At 48.7% G+C, this 19145-nt stretch overlaps 1 protein-coding gene across 18 annotated transcripts in view; it reads right to left on the bottom strand.

Annotated features, from left to right (window-relative positions):
- EHMT1 (euchromatic histone lysine methyltransferase 1) overlaps window positions 1–19145 on the bottom strand; it is a 120463-nt gene that overhangs the window by 39440 nt on the left and 61878 nt on the right. For 13 of the 18 annotated variants that reach the window (XM_072936850.1, XM_072936848.1, XM_072936854.1 and 10 more), the window contains 6 exons: window positions 13503–14050; window positions 10947–10988; window positions 4525–4702; window positions 3047–3183; window positions 2070–2258; window positions 1334–1414 (listed from right to left, as the gene is read on the bottom strand). In XM_072936850.1, coding sequence (XP_072792951.1) covers window positions 1334–1414; window positions 2070–2258; window positions 3047–3183; window positions 4525–4702; window positions 10947–10988; window positions 13503–14050 — 1175 coding nt within the window. The remainder of the gene's footprint in view (window positions 1–1333; window positions 1415–2069; window positions 2259–3046; window positions 3184–4524; window positions 4703–10946; window positions 10989–13502; window positions 14051–19145) is intronic. The other 5 variants (XM_072936861.1, XM_072936849.1, XM_072936860.1 and 2 more) reach the window with 2 other exon arrangements.

Raw genomic sequence — 19145 nt, 5'->3', positions numbered from 1 at the left:
TGAGGCACCTCAACCCTGCCAGGGTTTAATATATCAATCATAAAATTCATGTTCAGACTGAAACTCCCAGCTCCTGATGCTTATCCAACTGTCAGCAAAGCCTTGGAAAAACCTCCTGGTACCACTACCAGCAGCTGGATCAGGCCCCACCTCCACAGCAGCTGTGCCAGGCTCTGCTGTTCCAGTGAGGGAACACATGGAGCTGAGTCCTGGCTCTCCAGGGTGTCTGGGCTGCCCCAAACCCCCTGAGTGTGGGCTCAGCACGTGGCTTTACCCCAACTGCGTCGCTCTGCTTGTGGGAGAGAGGTCTGTGTGTGAGCCAGTCCTGTCTGGGAGCTGAGTGACCCAGCAGAGCTCAAACCTCTGTCCAGGATGTGGAGATCCCACCTGGGAGTTTGGATGTGAGTTCCAGCCCAAGCCTTGGTCTGGGCTAACACATCAGACTGGCCTGAGCCACCCAAAACATAACCAGGCTGCACACCCCTGCTCCTCCTGGGCTGCTGCAGTGTCACAGCACAGGGAACGAGACCCTAAAGAGCTTCAGGGATTCACCTGATGTGTTTTTTGAGCATGATTCTACCTTCAGCTCAAAACATCAAGGATTTTCTCAAGGTGACTGAAGAGCTGGGTGCCTGAAATGCTGGCTCCTCAACTTGAGAGGCTGTGGAAGGACAGTTTTTAAGGAAAGGGGAAGGAGGCAGACAGAGATATTCAACAAACAATCTAAATTAAAAAATCATCAGGTTCTCTTCACCAACCATCTAAAAATAAAAAGAAGAAATCCCCAGCAGCTGCTGAAAGTCTTGACCTGGTGCTGTATGACCAAGGCCCCAGGGAGAGGAGAGTGTCTGTCTGTCTGTCTGAGTGCTGTTTGTCTCTCTGGTAAGAGCTGCTCACCAGGAACAGTGAATTTAGGCTGTGGGCTGGGCCAGTGGATCTGGGAACAACCCCACCCCAGCAGAACTTCGGGCTGGTGAGAAAGCTCTGCTGGCTCCTACCAGGTGCCAACTGTGCATCTGAGGAACTCAGGCACCCTTAAACACCTCTGCTAACATACAAATGATTAAAAGCAGTCAACACCTTGTTGAAAACAACAAAAGCCCATTAGTTAGCATCAGAAAGTAATTAATTGTGCCACGGATCAGGGTTAAGCACCTTGTGGAAAACAATACTCCGTGTGTGGGTGGTTTCAGAGAATGAGTTTTGTCAAGGAGACCTGAAACTACACCGCTTTGGCTTTGCTCCCTCTCTCTCTTTCTGGCAGCAGTGCAAAGGGGGAAAATTATTATCAACAGGCCATGGGCTGAAAAACACATTCAGCAGCCCAGCTTACCAAGTCAGACTCGTCTCCATCCTCCTCCTCCTCCCCTGATTCTACTGACTCTTGCTCTTCCTCAGACTCGCCATCATCGATCTGCAGCCACCATTTGCCCAAGAACAGAATGGGTCAGTCAGGTCGGGTCTCCCAGAAGAGAGAATCCCCCTCCACCCCGGTGATCCCAGCAGAGCACCCCCACCATCCTGCTGTGCCCCACAAATATCAGAGCACCCCAACCCCAGCCCCAGCCTGCACATGCACTGAGCTCAATGAATTCCAATCACATCATGGAACACCCAAGGGGATGGTAGACGGATAAAAAAAAAAAATTAACTTCAGAATAAAGTCTTCCAAATAAATTTCAACTTCTTTGATAATCCCAAACTAGCCTCATGCCTGTATTGCATATCAAAATTTGGGGGAAAAAAAACCCAATTAGATTATTTTAGTGCTTTCCCAAGCAAGATTGGGAAGATGTCTCCTATTGGTTCAGGGAATCCCAGAACTACATGTGGTGGAGGTTTTGCAGAGTGGATCCCAGAACTGTAGGGCTGGAACTGGGTGGGAGATGGGGAGACCCTCACAGATGCAATGGGAAGCAGGAAATGGTCACAAAGAGCCTCTCTACCATTGCTGATCCTTCTGTCATCTTGCAGGTGAAAAAAACCCTAGAAATTGCTTCAATCCATGCCCCTCCTATCCCTGACACCCCATCCTGCTCCTCAGGCCCTGCTCAGGGCACAGGCATCACCTTCCTGGCGTTGTCTGCGTCCGACGCGCTGTCCTTGGAGGTCCTGTTGTCATCCACGGGGAACATGGCTGCCTGATCTGCTCCATGATCATCTTCCTCTTCCAACTCATCCGAGTCCTCCTCCTCAGAGTCCACATCTATGCTTTCACCGTTCACGTGGGGGCTGCTATCCCCCAGGTCCTTGTCACTCTGGATGTCGCCCAAGCACACGAGACACAAAGACAACATCAATTCCTGGGACAGAGCAGCTGGATCCATCCCAGATTCTCCTCTGTGCTTGGAGCTCTAAAGCTGGTTCTGCATCCCTCCAGAGCTCCTGCCATGTGTCACCTCACCCTGCTGGACCTGGGGACCACAAGGAGTCATTCCAGACTCACATGGTTGCATGGGGTGTTAGGGGAGAGCCCCATTCCAGCATGGAAGGGCAGCTCTACCAGGGATGCAGGAAAGTGTCTAGGGAATGGAAAGGGAAGTTACATCACACTGGGATTTTCATATCACTCCTTGAAATCCTAGCACTGTTCTCCTTGAATTCTAAGACCAAAACTTCAGGACACAGGTCGCAGCAAAAGCAGAATTTCATCAGGAGTGAATCCATGTCTAAACTTTTATAAGTAACCAAGTGTTTTTCTGTACAGCCTCAGGCAGCAACACGAGACCTTGAGGACCAAGCCAAAAAGGGGCATGCTTGAAATCTCTCCAGTTGCCCAGGATTCACAGGACAGAAGGGGAACATTCATTGGAAAAAGTTTGTTGAGGAGCTGTTACCTGAACAGCCCCTCTGGAACAGTCATTCCCAAAGCAGCAAGGCTGCTCTGGGCAGGAAGCTGCTGCCAGAAGGAAGAGGAGACTCAGAAGGGAAGATGTTGATCCCAACAAGCCAGCACATCCCTGCACCACCACATGGGTTTGGTGTCCAAAAAAAGGGACATGTAAGTGACAACAAACACGTGCAGTGGGCTCAGTGCTGCCCTTACCTTGGCACCCACAGAGGAATGAGTTATGCTCTTAAACATCTCTATCATTGTTCTCTGTTTTAACACTTTGGTCTTTTTCTTGGGAACCAGGCTATAGGTTCCCATTCTCCGTTTTTTCTTCCGAGATACTGCAGCAGCTGGAAAAGAGAAGCAGAAGGAACCCAAAGTTTGCTCAGGAATGAAAGGAAGAGATAGAGAGTAGGGGCTGCACTGGAGAGGGACTTTGGACAAAGGCCTGGAGTGACAGGACACAGGGAATGGCTCCCAGTGCCAGAGGGCAGGGATGGATGGGATACTGGAAAGGAATTGTTCCCTGTGAGGGTGGGCAGGCCCTGGCACAGGTGCCCAGAGCAGCTGTGGCTGCCCCTGGATCCCTGGCAGTGCCCAAGGCCAGGCTGGACAGGGCTGGGAGCACCTGGGACAGTGGGAGGTGTCCCTGCCATGGCACGGGTGGCACTGGGTGGGCTCTAAGGTCCATTCCAACCCAAACCTTCTGTGATTCTATGAAATCACACCTGAGGGCGCGACCTGGGAAAACTTCCCACTCCAACAGATTTATTTACCAGTCAAGCAGAAGATGACACACAGATGTGCAGACACAGACAGCTTCCTGCCAGGGCTGCAGAGCTGCCCAAACTCTGAGTGCCCTCTGCACACTCCACTTCTGCCCCTCCATCAGCACACACAGCATCAAATCCTTAAATTATCCTGCATTTGGCAGTGCTGCTGATGTTGTAGGAGGCTGAATGGAATCCAATTGCTCAAACTGAGACTGCAAGGCCAACAATACTGGCTGACAATGGAAGCAATCTGACAATAACTGGAGAACACACAGGGAAAAGACACCTTACATAAAGAGCTGTTTGCCATTTAACCTCATTTCACACCTACTATGGAAATCTCTTTGATGCCTTTCACTCCTGTGATTGGGTCTTAATTTGTTAAGTCTCCCTCTTGGCCTTCTAATCAAACCAGACATTGCAGCTCCCTGCCTGCTGCTGACTTAGGTGACTGCACAGCAGAACGATGCTCTGTGCAGGCTCTTTTAGGAACAGGCAGCTTCAACACCACTGTTACTGTTTTCACTTGCACAGCCCATTCCTTGGAAGCATTTTTCCATCTTCCATGGTAAGGAAATTTCACCAGAATTTATTAAGAGACTGCTAAAAAATTCTGTGAACCCAATTAATTTTATTTATAAGGTTGTAATTCTTGGTAAGCAGCTGCGGGGATATTCAAAGCCCTAAAGAATTGATAGAAACCTCTTCAGAACATCCCAGAGGAAAAAAAGATCAATGTGTCTCCTCTAAGAAAAGCTTTTAGTAGAAAAAAGGGAAGGGAGTCCTGGAGGAGTGGCAGAAAGGTACTACCAGACTTTTAATCCTTGTTAACCTCCTCATCTCCCTCTCAACCCCACACACAGGTTTGGGAGGTGAGAGCTGCTCAGGACTCCAACATTCCAGCCCTTCCCTTTTTACCTGTCTGCGACTTGGTGGTGGCCACATAGCTCTGGTTCTGAGGTAGTGACTGGTGAAGGCCCGGGAGAGAGGGCAACGACAAGGGCTTCACAAAGTCCAGCATGTTCTCAAACTCCTTCTCCTTGGATTCCTTCTGATCTCTGCTGTCTCTCCCATCTTTGGGGTCTTTACTTACATGCTGGAAAACAAAAGGCAGTTAAATTGAGTTTTTACATTGAATAAGTAATTTTAAAAAAATTAGGAAATCAATTAATATAATTCATTTCTCTCGACCAAAATGCCTTTCATCTGAAGGCAGGACCACATTCCCAGCAGGAGCACACAGCCCCTCCTCCAGCATGTCAGGGGGCTTTGCCCAAACACCCCCAGCCTGGCTGAGTGACTCCCCAGGGCTGAAGGCTGTGCAGGTGACAGGTGACCTCACAGAGGCAGTGACAAGGAGCAGACCCTGCTCACACAGCTCTGGCTGCCTCTGGAGAAGAGGATCCAACTCAACCACAGCACTTATTCCCTGTCACACCAAGCACACTCAGCAACACTCCTGCAGAGCTGTTCTAGAGGAGCAGGCAGCAAAGGAAATTGATTTTTCCTTTTGGACAGCATTTGGCACCACAGAGCCTCAGCAAAGGCTCCCCCTTCCAGCCCAGCACACAACAACCACAGCCAAAGCAGCTCTTTCCTTGACACTGAGGGGCATCTACAGAGAGCTGTCCAAGCTTCCCTTAACCCCCTATTCCCACTCCAGCTGCTGCTATTCCAGGCCCCAGGCAGGCTCCAGGCTCCTACTGCAAACCAAGGGAATTCTGTAGTCGCTCTTGCAGCCCCTCCCAGGCACCACAGCCACTCACACCTGCTCTGACTTGAGCCTGTTCCCAAGGCAAAGCCAAATCCTGCACCTTTGGTTATGAAAGAAGGGTTCCTACAGCTCACAGAGAATCATCTAGGTTGGACAAGGCCTTTAAGGTCACCAAGTCCGACCATTAACCCAGCAGTACCAAGTCCACCACTTAGCCATGTCCCTGAGTGCCATTTCTCAGCTTTTGATGTTACTTCAATGTTTTCCTCCTCTAATTTAGGAAACAATCCCCTTCCTGTGTGTCTAACTCAATTTTATATACTCTAAAAGCCTCAGACAGAGCGGTCCAGACTGTGTTTGTGTTTCCTTTTCCCATCTGTGTTTATTCTTTAAACAACCATGGCTTGGTTTGATGGTGCTTTTATTCCTGTGCCTTTTGTGTCAAGTGTGGCAAAGGGAAGGCAAGGTCAGGGCAAGTCCCTTAGTCCAGTTCACTGAAACATTTTCCTGTCACAGCCCAGCAAGGAGGTACCTTGTGAGACAAGGAAACACATGGAGGAACATGAAACAAAGTCTCTGCTTGTTCTTCTCTCCCGCAGTGCCAGCAGACATTGGGGTGAAAGCTGCCTCTGCTGTGCCATTTTACACTGGATTTGCCCTCTGATTTATCCCACTGAATCCAGCTGTACAGCAGGCAGGTCTGGCAGAGCTGCTACAGCAAAACAAGAGACCAAGCAGCAGAACACAAGGAAAGACTGGGAGAGTTTGGATTGCTCAGCCTGGAAAAGAGAAGGCTCTGAGGAGACCCCACAGTGGCCTTCCAGTACCTGAAGGAGCTACAAGAAAGAGAGAAACTCTTCACAAGGGCACAGAGTGCCAGAACAAGGGGGAATGGCTTCACACTGAAAAAGAGTGATGGGGTTAGATGGGATATTGAGAATTAGGAATCCTGTGAGGGTGGGCAGGCCCTGGCACAGGGCTGCCCCTGGATCCCTGGAAGTGTCCAAGGCCAGGCTGGACAGGGCTGGGAGCAGCCTGGGACAGTGGCAGGGGTGGCACTGGATGATCTTTAAGGCCCCTGCCAGCCCAAACCATTCCATGAGTCTAAGGTTTAAGTGTTGCTCTACTTGCAGAACTCTTCTTTACAGGACTTGTGAAGCCACAGCTGAAAAACCCAAGCAGAAAGAGGAATGCAGGCAGAAGCAAGGCTGGAATAAAAAGCAGGAAGCAATAAAAGCACTCAGGTTCAGCCAGGCAGCCCAGCCACAGCTCTCCAGCAATGTGACCTTGGGAACAAACAGGGAAGAGGCTGATTCCCCTAATTAGGCTGTGCCACGTGTGTGGTGCTGGCAGAGCCAGCCCCAGCAAAGCCCTAATGATAATCAGAAATGACCCACAGCAAAAGGCCATCAAAGTGCCAATGATTCCTGCATCAAGCCCATAACTTATGGCTCAACTGCCACAGCTTTTCTAAAAGGGCAGCAAGTCTTGGATTAACGATTTCAAAGACGACAAATCCACCACAGCCTTTGATATGTTGTTCCAATGCTTAATTGCTCTCACTGTCAAATAATTAAATGCGTTATGTTTTTGCAACTGAATTAAAAAGCCTTGTCTCATCAGAAGCTCTCACTCCCGGGAGATACTTATGGAGTATGACCAACTTCTTTTTTTTCTTTTTAAACTTTCTCTTCAATAATTTTCATAGAATGAGCAAATTAAGTGGCCATAGCATCATATTCTGGATCACTCCTGAGTCTGCTCCCAGTTGTTCTACCCCTTAAAAATGCACGTCAGGAGTGCAGGGCACAGTATGCCAAGAATAGTCTCAACAATACTATTTATACCTCTTAAAAGTCCTGAGTTTATAGATCTAAAGGTTAACAGTAACTCTTGGCTACACAATTATTCTGAGAATTCTCAAGTCCCCTGATATATCCAATGCTTTCCAATTCTAACTTAAAATTAGGAAAATGAGCTTGGGACAGGCAGGTTTGGCACAAGTGTAAACAAAGGCTGCATTTTTTGTCCTTTAAGTGCAGTTTTTTGCAACTGGCCTCTGACAAAAGGTGCTGTCACTCCCAAACACCAGGAATTCACACTTGGGTCATGCCAGGCTGTGTGGAAGAATACAATCCAATTTTTAAATCTAAAAGTATTATGTTATTAGCTTGCGGTTTGTCTCAGTCTCTATAATTACAACACAGAAATAAATTCAAAATCTTCAACAGGCTGCACGACAACAGCTAAATGTGACTTTTTCATGGCAATTCTGCTAAAAGTTTTTTTAAATCAAATTAAGTCTAGTGCTATAAAGATTTGCTTGGAGGCATATGCAGCAATGGTAAAAATCAAGAATTCACAGAAGGGGGTGAAGAGATTTCTTGTGTTTATAAAACTATTACATCTAAGGATTATAATAAAAAGGATCAGCACAAATTTTTAAGTCAGTTTTCTCACCACCTTTCCTGGTTCTCAGCTACATAAAAGTCACATCTTTGCTATTCTTATTAAACAGGTTTTGTCCACACTTTGAGAGAAGTACTGGGAGCAGAATGCCATGCAAAGGAAACTCCAAGATGCAGTTTGAGCTCCCTGTGGCCACATGTTATGGGCCACTGGAGGCCAAGAAAGGACTGTAAATGAGAGAGAAAAAGGAACTGCAACAGCAACATCTTCCTTCTTGCAGCTTCTCATGTGCTATCAGCTCATCTTATTCAAAAGACTGGAAAGTCACAACTTCATGGAGGGAATAGTGAAGAAGGTGGGCAGATATTCCAACATTTCTAGCAATGACTGTACCTGGAAACAGCAAAAATGGCATCACCACTATGTCCAACCCCACTGTGAGAAATACAGCCAAGAAAACTGCTTAGACTGGGGCAAGGACATGATATTTGATGTGTTTACAAAAATTAAAACTCAAGTGCTGTCTACATTTTAATGGGATCAACCACGTTTCTATTATTGGCACAGAAGTCCCCGACAGCAGCAGGGAGAAGTTATTAAAATGGCAAAAGACAGAATATCCTCAGTTGTTTTGGATTTTTCCCTGAAAGCAAAAGTACAGAACAAATTAACCTCAGTAATGGACCCTCGTGTTGGCTCTATAAACTCCACATGACAGCATTTAAAGGGTTTTTCCGTCACTAAAACCAGCAAGCTGGGAGAGAAACCAGAGTGTTGGTGGAAGGACACAGGCACAGGTCCTGCCTGGGAGCAGGGCAGCTCTAAGAGCTCTGCAGAAGGGCTCTCGATGCCTGAAACCACCTCAGGCTTGGATTAGGTTCTCTGCTGGGCAGGACTTTCATCTCCAGCACACAAGGAGCTGCAAACCAGAGCCAGCTGGGCAGGAGGGGTGAGCTGAGCAGCACTGCCACAGGGCAGCTGCCAGGGAGCAGCTCTGCCTCTCCATCCATCAGGAACGGGGTCAGGAGATTTGTACCAAGGTGCTGCCTTTGAAGAGCACAAAGCAGCAGCTCCCAGGGGGATCTGCCTCTAACAACTGGTGAGTGGTGGCTAAGCAAGAAATATCAGTCTGCTATAAAAAATTGATCACAAGCAGATGATAGTGCCTGTAGGAGCTGCAGTGGTGCTGCTCTGCATTTTCTCTGCTGCTGCAGGATTGTGTTTTTCACTGCTGAATTTCAGGAGCCTAACAAAGCCTTAGCTTGGAGCAACAAACCTGCAAGGCTTGGTCTTAGTCTAGACCAGGCCAGCTGCATGGCTGGGCCACCTTTCAACTGCTGATTAATATGTGCCCAGTAGAGGGGGGATTCCACAGTGACTTGATTACAATTGCACTGATGTGAATGCAGTCCCATATCTACATAAAACCATGATTTAGGCAGCCAGGTAGACTGAGCTGAACTGTAGATGTGGCCCCAAACCTGCACTAATCGTGTTTCTGAAGCAGAGCACTCTCGGGGGTGTGGATTTCATCCCTGTCCCCTCCTGCACCAAACTGCCCCAAGGCAAGGGAGCGTCACACATCAGTCAAAACGAAAGAGGGGAGCCCAGAGCAGATGTGCCACCAGGGCTCCCGACTTTAACCAACCCCTCTGCTGGGGCCAGGGCTGTTATTTCTGTGGGCTGTGGTCAGGGCTGGGGCAGCACCTCCAGCCAGCACGGCCGCCTCCAGCACCAGCACAAGCAGTTAAATATCAGGTTAAATGTACTGCACGACAGCCTTCACTCTCACTTCCCTCTGCAGCAACCCAAAGGCAGCACTGACACTCCAAAGGAGATTTCCCACCAGGGAAGATGGGGCAGGGTCTGGAGGGGCCCTGAGGAGCAGCTGAGGGCACTGGGATGGTTCAGCTGGGGCAGGTGAGGGCAGAGCTCCCCGGGGGCTGCAGCTCCTCCCCAGGGGCAGCTCCAGCTCTGCTCTGGGACAGGGACAGGAGCCAGGAACGGCTGGAGCTGGGCCAGGGCAGCTCAGGCTGGAGAGCAGGAAAGGTTCTTCCCCCAGAGGTGCTGGCACTGCCCAGGCTGCCCAGGGAATGGGCACGGCCCCGAGGCTGCCAGAGCTCCAGGAGCCTTTGGCCAGCGCTGCCAGGGATGGACAGGGTGGGGTTGTTGTGGGGTCTGGGCAGGGACAGGGGTGGCACTGGGTGATCCTTGGGGTCCCTTCCAGCTCAGGAGATTCTGTGATTCCATATTTAACTCTGCCCAAGTTCACACACACAGACTTCACTCTTTCAATCCAGTGGAGCACCTCTGGAGAGGGTCCTGGATGGACCTTCCAAGTCCTCCCCAAGGACACAATATCCCCATTATCATCACCCCCATCAGGCCCTGCCCCTTTGCTTTATGTTTCCTGCACATGGGAGGGTCAGAGCTTGCTGAGCAATCCCAGACCCCTGCAATGCCCAGGCTGCCACCTGCACGGCCCCAGGAGATGGCCACAGGGTGTTCTCTAAGCCAGAGGCTCCTGCAGAGCAGCCCCAGCCCAGGCCAGCACAGCAGCACTACAAAGGAGGCGGTTTAAAAGCTTTGGGATCAGGTATTTAATGGCAATGCTACTTAAAGGAATAGTTTAATGAAATTGGTAGAAAGACCAACGTAAGGAAAGCATCTCCTGCTCCAAGCTCTTCCTCCCTGCCCACATTGCCTCCCCCAGTTAAACTGGCACCTGGCATTTTGGGGACACACTGTGAATCAGGCCAAAACACTCATTTAAAGGATTTTTGCACTATTTCCTGACCCAGTCCTCTGCACAGCAATAAAAAATACCACCAAAGACACACACCCCAAACTCCAGCCTTGTGGTCACCAAGGAAAGGAAACACAACCTGGGACTTCCAATTAATCCATCTACTTCTCCTGTCTCCAAAGCTAACTCTGGGATGCTCTCACTACCTTTACCATCCTTTATCCTTATGTTTTACTGAAGTTAAGCTCAGCACAGGACACACATACAGACACACACTTGCCTTTCAGTCTGCTGCCTGGCCCTGGAAACTTTCGGGTTCTTAACAGGGCTGTAAAATGGATTAGGAGTGAAAGAAAGTTTCTTCCAAAAGGGCAGTGCTTGTGTTACTGCTCTATTCAGAAGGGGAGCAGGAATGATGCTCTCTGTACAAAAATCACCTTAACATGCGACAACATCAATTAAAATTGTCACCTGTTTCAGATTCAGCTTCGATCCCAATTCAGGAAGCAACTCCTAAACAGAGAAAAAGCTGGTTAAATTGGTGAGAAAAGTCTCTTCTTCCTTTCAGAGACCAATTCACATGTGCAGGAAAAGGTTACCACGGTCCCCTGACAGCTATTGGATTACAGAAAACAATTTTTTGGCCCCAGTGGGTTTCTGCAGGAGCCAGGGGGAACAAATGTTCACACTTTGCAGGCAGCAAAATACCTTTTTCCCCTCCTCCTCCCAGGCAGAACATTCTGCAAGAATAGTTTCACCAAGAAAACAACAATGCCCTAAAAAATATTAGCCAAGCAAGCTACTGTGTCCTGTAATATCAGTTCCTGGGTGATTTCCACAATTTACTTCCTGGGATACAGCACCTGTTTCATGGAGGTTTTGAAGGGGAGAAGGTGTGAAGGTTGGTACAGGAAAAGCTCCTAAGCTGAGGAGCCTCCTCTAAGCAGCTCAACAAAGAAATAATTGGGACAGAAAAATGGCAGCAAGGACTCTGCTGCTCCAAAGAAAATAGCATGTAAATTCCAGAGACAATGGAGGAAAATGAGGTAGTAATTATCAGGAAGGCTGAACACACAGATGTTTTATTGTCTTGTAGAACTGAGATCAAATCTTGGGTTCCCATTCAGCTGCAGAGGCTTGAGCAGAGAACATGGGAACAGCCTCTCCTCACCACCCTTCCTGGGAACGTTGCTTCTCTCCCTATTTTAAGCCCAAGGCAAATGCCCAGAGGGGCTGAGGACAGGCTATGTACTTTCTAGAGCAGCCCAACAAGTGCAGGCTTTGGTTTTTTGAAGTTGCCTTTGTGGTGTGAGCAAAGAAGGATCAGCAGCCCCATCCCAGTGAGCTGTGTCCCAGCACTCCCAAACACCACATGCCACTTCCCAGAGACAAACCTCGAAGCTCAAGGGGTTGAATACAAATATTCTTCTGATGTATCATAAAATATGAATGAGGGAAGCACTCCCTCCCAACCTAGCAGTCACCTTTTAGGAAGGAATTGCCTCCTTCAATTGCTCAGCCCCATGGGATCTCTCTCTGATAAATTCCATCAGGGTCTGGGGCTTTGCTTGGCCTAATTCCAGTGCAGAACTGGGGGCTGGAGGCAGTTTGGGCTGCCAAGCTTTCCTTGGGTAAGAGACACCGTGATGGGAGATTGCTGGCAGCTGGGCTTCCCTGTGCAAGCCAGGAAACACAGCTGGGGTGAGAGCAGAGAATTCAAACACAGCCAGGGCAAGGCAGAGGGGAAATGAGTGGTTAGGGGGGCTGGCTGGAAATCCTGGCAGGCAGCTGTGGCTTCTGCCCCTCTCCCCAGCCTGGTGCCCACAGTCTGTGATCCTGCTGTGCTCTTTGCACTCCCAGCTGCCTCCCGAGGCACAGGTGGTGCTGCAGCCACGGGACCTTCTCCCATCTGGGGCTGCTGAGGTGCCACCCTCTCTTTTTCCCTTTTTTCTCTCTCTTTCCCTGCTCCAGACCACAGGGACTCCCAGCTTGGAGCCCCTCACCCCTCACCACTGCTGTGCTGAGATGAGGGGGACATCTGAGGGCCCCTGTGGATCTGCTGGATCACAGCACCAATGCATTGCACCGACTTGACAAAGCTGCAGAAGCTTCCATGCATTTCTGGGAATGATCCCATGGCTAACCCTTCCCTTGACCTAAAGGCCAGTGTCCCTCCACCCTCAGACACACAATGAGAGGATACAGCTCACTGCAGTCATATAAAGCATCACAGGAATGAAAACCAGCTGCTTACAGTGGAGATCTGCCTTGTTGCAGGATCTATTCCCTACCTCTGCCAAAGAACCAAAAAATAACCAAACTTGTCCCATGACAAGGAAAAACCCATTTCTGTCCTCCCCACGATGACATGAATGCACCAAATGACATCTCCTTATGCCTCCAAAAAAAAAAAAAAAAAAAGCAGGGCTCTGCTTTATTAAGTGATGGTAAATCCACCCTAAGCATTTTGGAGACATTTCCCAATGACATGGAGTGAAAACATCATCTGTTTTAGCCCTGTAATGATTCTTACAGCAATGCAATCAAGCTGCCTCACAAATCAGCAGCTCCTTGACAGCTTCTGAGCTTAGGAGGAGCCTCAAGTTTACATGCTATGCTTACTTTCCTTTGGGTTGACCTTAGGAGAAATCTAATTTGTTTCACAAGCAGCTCTGGATGTCAGCAGAGGCTGATGAGCAATAGAGCCATGAGAGAAAGGCCATTTAGTGTCTCACACAGATCTGTTGGAGGAGGCAATTGATCAATTATATATTTAGAAACACACTGAGGACAAGAGCTGATGGTGGCCATGTGACCAACTATTTTAACACCTCTGTCTGTAGGAAGAGAAAAAAAATAAAATAAACACATATATATATTAAAAAATAAAAAATAATAAAAACATCAATCCACTCAGCAGGCAAGCTCTAAACACCACATGTTGCCATGCAGCCAGGTATCCCTCAGACCCCCAGAGAAAGCCCAGAGCAAGCCCAGCAGCAGCTCTGTGCTGGGCAGGTACATTACCAGGCTGGGGGTGGGCTTAGGCATTGTCTTCCGTGCTCGGTGGACCTTGACTTCAGCGTTAGCAGCAGGGGCTTTTTTAGCATCCGTGTCCTTACTGCCCTCCCCGAGCTTGCTTGGCATGGTGGCTTGGAGCTGGGCAAAGGACCCCACAGTCCTGCCTTTGCCTGCTCCTCCTGGCAGGGTTTTTGCAGCATGGCCAGCGAGAGAAGCAAAGCTGGTAGTCCTTAGAGGCTGCTCCTGTGCCATCTGCTTGGTTAGGATATATCCATTGCTCCCTGTGACAGAAGTCTGTGTGAAGTCATTTGCTTTCAGATGGTTTTGCTTCCCAGGCTCGCTGTCCGAAATGCCATTTTCTGCTATCCTATTTAATTTAGTAGTAGAGTCCTGCTGGCTCACTTTTGTGCTGTCCTGAGTGTTTTTCGCTGGGTTTGGGTGGGCCCCACCCTCGCTGTGCTCACAGGAACCGTTGGTTTCACCATCTACTGCCATTTTTGGTTCCCCCACTTGCTTTTCTGTAGCGCTTTCATCTGCAGCCATGGCATTAAACCCTGGAGGGAGAGGGAGGAAGAGAGGAGAAAAGGGTCACAAGTGGTGTTGAAACTCCCAAGGTGTACTCCAAGTACAGCTACTCACAGTGTAAGAGCAACCCTCTCCTCCAGCCTGGTGTAAATTACAGAATCCCAGAATATTTAGGGTTGGGAAAGGCCTCTAGGATCATCCAACCATGGATCAACCACCACCACATCAACTAAAGCACAGCACTGGGTGTCAGGCTGTTCCCTCACCCACCTGCCCGGCCCTCCTGGATCCTCACACGGTGACATCTGGGGTGGGTGGCCCAGGTGACAGCAGTGCACTTACTCCCATTAGCCTCAGCTGCAGATGTGGTCATTTATTCCCAACAATGGATTTTTCAAGGTAAATATCATCTCTGGCTGTTCCAATAACTGCATTTATTGCACCATATGTCAACACCTCACCTGGCAAACAAAACTCTTCCCCATCTTGCATCTGGATCCCTGGCAAAGCCCTTCCCAAAGCAAGTCTGACATGGAAAAGCTTTGCTGGTAGGGCTGTCCCAGTGAGCTTTTATGGCCCACACACAGCCCAGCAGCCCAATGTCCACATCAGGGCTCTGCTGCTGCAGAGAACACCACAAGGAATAACTCCCTGGCTATCCCAGCTCTCCTGGGAACATTCTTCAGTGGGAATTGGCTCTTTCAGTGCGACCAGGCACAACAGGACCAGGATTCATGGTATCATTTCAGAGGTAACAGCAGGAGTAAACACAGGAGTGAAGTGTGGTAAATGCATTTTTACCTAAAATAATTCTGTGATTCAAATGCAGCAAGGTTTTTGCAGCCTGACAAAGCTCACACACAACAATGTCCATATATAACATTCCTTTTCCTTCCCTTCCAAACATTTCCCTGCTCCTCCATCAATGACTTTGTCCCATCAAAGATTTCAAATCCAAGCTGAAAAATCCAACTATGAATGTCACGTACTTGCAGAAAAACTTTCTGACATGACAACCCAGCAGCTCCCCAGGCAACCAGGAGTGATAACAATTCACTGGCAGCTCAGTGCAGTGATTACATCAACCTGCTGTTAGGGATTCCTCGGCTTGTTTTCCCTCCAGAGAGCAGACAGTTATGAAAAGCAACACGTGAAGTACAGGGAGAGCTCTGTCAGAGCAGGGGGGATTGATTCAAACCAGCTCCCATCAAAGCAATTTTCACCTGCAGGATCCAAAGAGGCTGGAGTCACACTGGAGGAACAGCCAGACCACTGGGTACCAGCACCTCATTTCACACTGCCCTCGGAGCACAAACAGGCAAGGAGAACAACATTCTGAACAACATTCTGAACAACATTCTGAATCCCAGAATCAAGGCTGGAAAAACCCCCAAGACCACTGAGTCCAACCTGTGACCAATCCCCACCTCTCACCCAGCCCAGAGCACTGAGTGCCACCTCCAGGTGTTCCTTGGACACCTCCAGGGATGGAAACTCCAAACTGCCTTGAGCAGTTCCTTCCAGTGAAGAAATTCCTGTTGATATCCACCCTGAGTGCCCCCGAGGCCATTCCCTCTGCTCCTGTCCCTGTGCCCTGGAGCAGAGCCCGACCCCCTCCCCGGCTGTCCCCTCCTGTCAGGAGCTGTGCAGAGCCACAAGGTCCCCCCTGATCCCCCTTTTCTCCAGGCTGAGCCCTTTCCCAGCTCCCTCAGCTGCCTCTGAGAGACAAATGTCTCTTCTGACCTGGCAGGAACCTGGTGCCAGACTAGCTCATGAAGGACCACCAGGACCCTGGGATGACAAGTCCAGTGGGCCTGGACCAGCTCCAAGCACAAGCAGCTCCCTACAAAGGCCAGCAGGGAGGAGACCCAGCAGCACCCAGCTCACCAGAACAGCCCTTCCCAAAACCCACCCAAATTCTTTTTTCATTTCCATTGGGAAAAAAAAAAAAATCTCCCCCTTTTTCTACCCTTTTAAAATGCATTTTTTAGTCCATCTTAATCATGGAATCACAGAATATCCTGAACTGGAGAAGGCCACCAGGATCATCCAAGTTCAACTCCTGGCCCTGCACAGACACCCCAACAAACCCACACTCCTGGAGCTCTGGCAGCCTTGGGGCTCTGCCCATTCCCTGGGAAGCCTGGGCAGTGCCAGCACCTCTGGGGGAAGAACCTTTCCCTGATATTTAATATCTCCTTCCCACTGCATTGTCCTGAAAGATTTGGGTACAATTCCTGCCCAAACAGCACTGGCAGCTCTAGATTCTAAAAGTGATGCATTCCAGTACCTCAAACAATCTTATTTTTCCCTAAACTTCCTGGGTTTTGGTGCCCATCTGAGATTTAAAGATGTTTCCAGCAAACTGAAAGTCTTCTTAGGCCTGGTCAGTACACGTGAAGCATCCAGTCTAACCCCTGGTGCTGAACTCACACCAGGCTCTGCCCAGGGGTGTCTCAAAGGCCTCTTGGAGCATCTGACCCCTCCAGCCTCAGACTATCCATCAATTAAGAAGGGGACAGTTCCTCTGATGCTCCTGATTTCCAGCTGACAGCCACAGATGTTGGACACAAAGCATTGTTTGCTGATGTATCTGGAAAGTCTCTCCAAACCCTGAGTGGTCACTCTGCCCTGGGGATGAGCTCTGGCCATTTTTCCTGATGAGACACTGCACTAAGAGATCCATTCCCCGTAATTCCAGGCAGCCCAACCTGGGATTGCCTCCCATGTGGGCTCTGCTGGCTCACAGCCTCCAGAGAGAGCTCCAGAACATCCAAAAATTGCTCCCCAGTGCAGGAGCACACAGAGACACAAACCTCACCAGCAGGAGCAGTGACTGAGGCCTCTCCAAGCAGGATCCAAAGTTATCACCTCCACCTGCTCCCTCTCACACCACGCAGACCTCCCTGAGTACAGAAAGAGGCACAAGGGTTTGTTTTTGATAGCAAAAACTCTGGGAGAAGGTAAAGTGCTCCTTTTTTCACTGTTTTATTTAACCATCTGAAAAGCTGTGGGCAGAGGGAGCCACAGCTATGCCTTTATTCTTTCAATTCTTGTTTCTCTTTCTGCATTCAGGGTCTTTAAAAGGCCATTTAAGCAATTATTGCAGCAAAGTCAGTGCCAGGAAAATAAATGCAAAGCAACAAAAAGTCAGCTCTCTAACCACAGCTGGAAGTTTCTAGACCTCAGCTTTAGGCACCTGGTTGAATGAAGCCTTCAAGATTTGTTGATTTAAACACTGTGTTCTCCCACCAGAGCAGTCAAATAACTTCAGTGGCTGACTATGAGATAAACTGAGAAAGCAGAGGGCGAGAATTGCTCCACCTGCCATGAAAGGAACCAAAACAATGTGAATTAGAGCACTGCCCTAGGGAAAAAGTAACTGCATTACCCCAGAAAGCATCACGGACTTTATGAAAAATCCATGGAGCTAAAATTAAAATCACACACACACTTATTTCCCTTTTTGTGAAATGCAACCTGATTGACTGTGGAAGTGGGACCAGCCTTCCAAACCTTGTGTCATCAGAGGTTTGAAGAAACACAGATATGGAACTTCACAGCAGAGGCCAAGGACTGAGCAGGAAGAGAAACCATGCTTCCCTCCAGCCTGAGCCTGAGACACTGCAAGCAGGACCCTCCCTTTCTTTGGGGTAAAACCCCTCCATTCTCCCACTGCCTCTTCTGGCAGCACTAAAACAAACCCCTGAACAGTTTGGAATGGAATTGTTCCCTACACACGGAGCTCCTGCAAGAGGCACCAGCCCACCATCCCCATTTCAAACACAAATTGAAGTGCTGCTCATGGAGAATCAGTTTATGCCAAGACCTGCATCACAATTTTTATGGCAACTCAAGTGAGCTGGTCGGGTTTTCCCAACCAAGACACCTGATCTGGTACCAGGAAAACAGGAATTGCCATCCCAGGCTCACCAAGGGCACCTGCACAGCACTGCTGAAAGGCACAACTCAACATATTTCACACCCTGGCTGAACTCTGGCCCGCAGACAGGGATGGGAACACAAACCAGAGTCAGCAGGAGCCTCCCAATGACAATACTGAATCAAACAGCCCACAGAAGCTCTTCAACAGCTCCAGACACCTAAAGAAACACTTCTTCCTGATGTGACCTTTCCATCCCCCCTCTTTCATTCCCCAAAAAAAGCTTCACTGAAAACCTGCTAAAATCCTCGTTTCAAATACACCTCGTGGCAGTGAGTTCTCTCCTTGAAAATGCTGTTCAGCAGCTTTTCTACTCCTGTGCTGCAAGTGCAAGGGAATTATAAAACCAAAGTTTTTATTTCTCTAAAACTTTGTGACTTTACAGCATTCATCCCTTCTAAGTAGGTCAAAACAACGTTTTCTCCACATTCAGTTTTCTCTCCAACTCACTCACTGCTTTTTAATCTATAACCATCCTTTCTTTAATTAAAAAGAAATAAAAGGTAGGAAGTTCTAGCCTGCATCCATGAAGTGTAACCTGATAAATTAGAAGCATCCCAGTCTTTTCAAAGTTCCTTTAGGCATCCCCCATGCCAGATGCAGCAGGAAAAGCTTCTCCCATGGACCCCAACACTGCCTGAATGCCCTTCTGAGCTTGGATTCATTTAAAACCTGGGTAACGTGCCCAAGAGATTTACTGGTGTATTTGAAGTTGATACCAAGTTGGCAAAACTTCAGTAAATACATATTTAGGGGCTGGGTACATTTTAGTAACACAAGGAATTTAAGACTCAGGAAGTTGGGCTATTCCACTATCCCTGTGACTGCACGTGGCAAAGAATACCCAATAATAAATGTAAATCCCTGCTCAGATTTAACAACTCCCTGAGAGTACTGCAGAGCTCCCAGCCCTCCCCAGGCTCAGGCAGAAGGGTTAGGCTCAAGTTTTCATCTCAGAACACCACAACCGTTCAAAATGGAATTAAAATTCCCCCAAAGAAAACAGACTCTGATGAAAGTAGGGGAGAAGCTAAGTCAGAGTGAGACCACCTCACCTAATTTTAGGTGTCTAAAAGGCAACTCAGACTCCAGGGGTCCCTAAGCCACTGCTGCAACCAATAGAGAGAACCCAGAGCTCAAAAGCAGCACAGGCTGACTTTAAACATCTTTGGACAAACTCA

Source organism: Taeniopygia guttata, chromosome 17, assembly GCF_048771995.1.
Source record: "Taeniopygia guttata chromosome 17, bTaeGut7.mat, whole genome shotgun sequence".
Lineage (NCBI taxonomy): Eukaryota > Metazoa > Chordata > Aves > Passeriformes > Estrildidae > Taeniopygia > Taeniopygia guttata.
The sequence above is the reverse complement of the archived record's forward strand: the minus strand, read 5'-3'. Positions and strand labels throughout refer to the sequence as shown.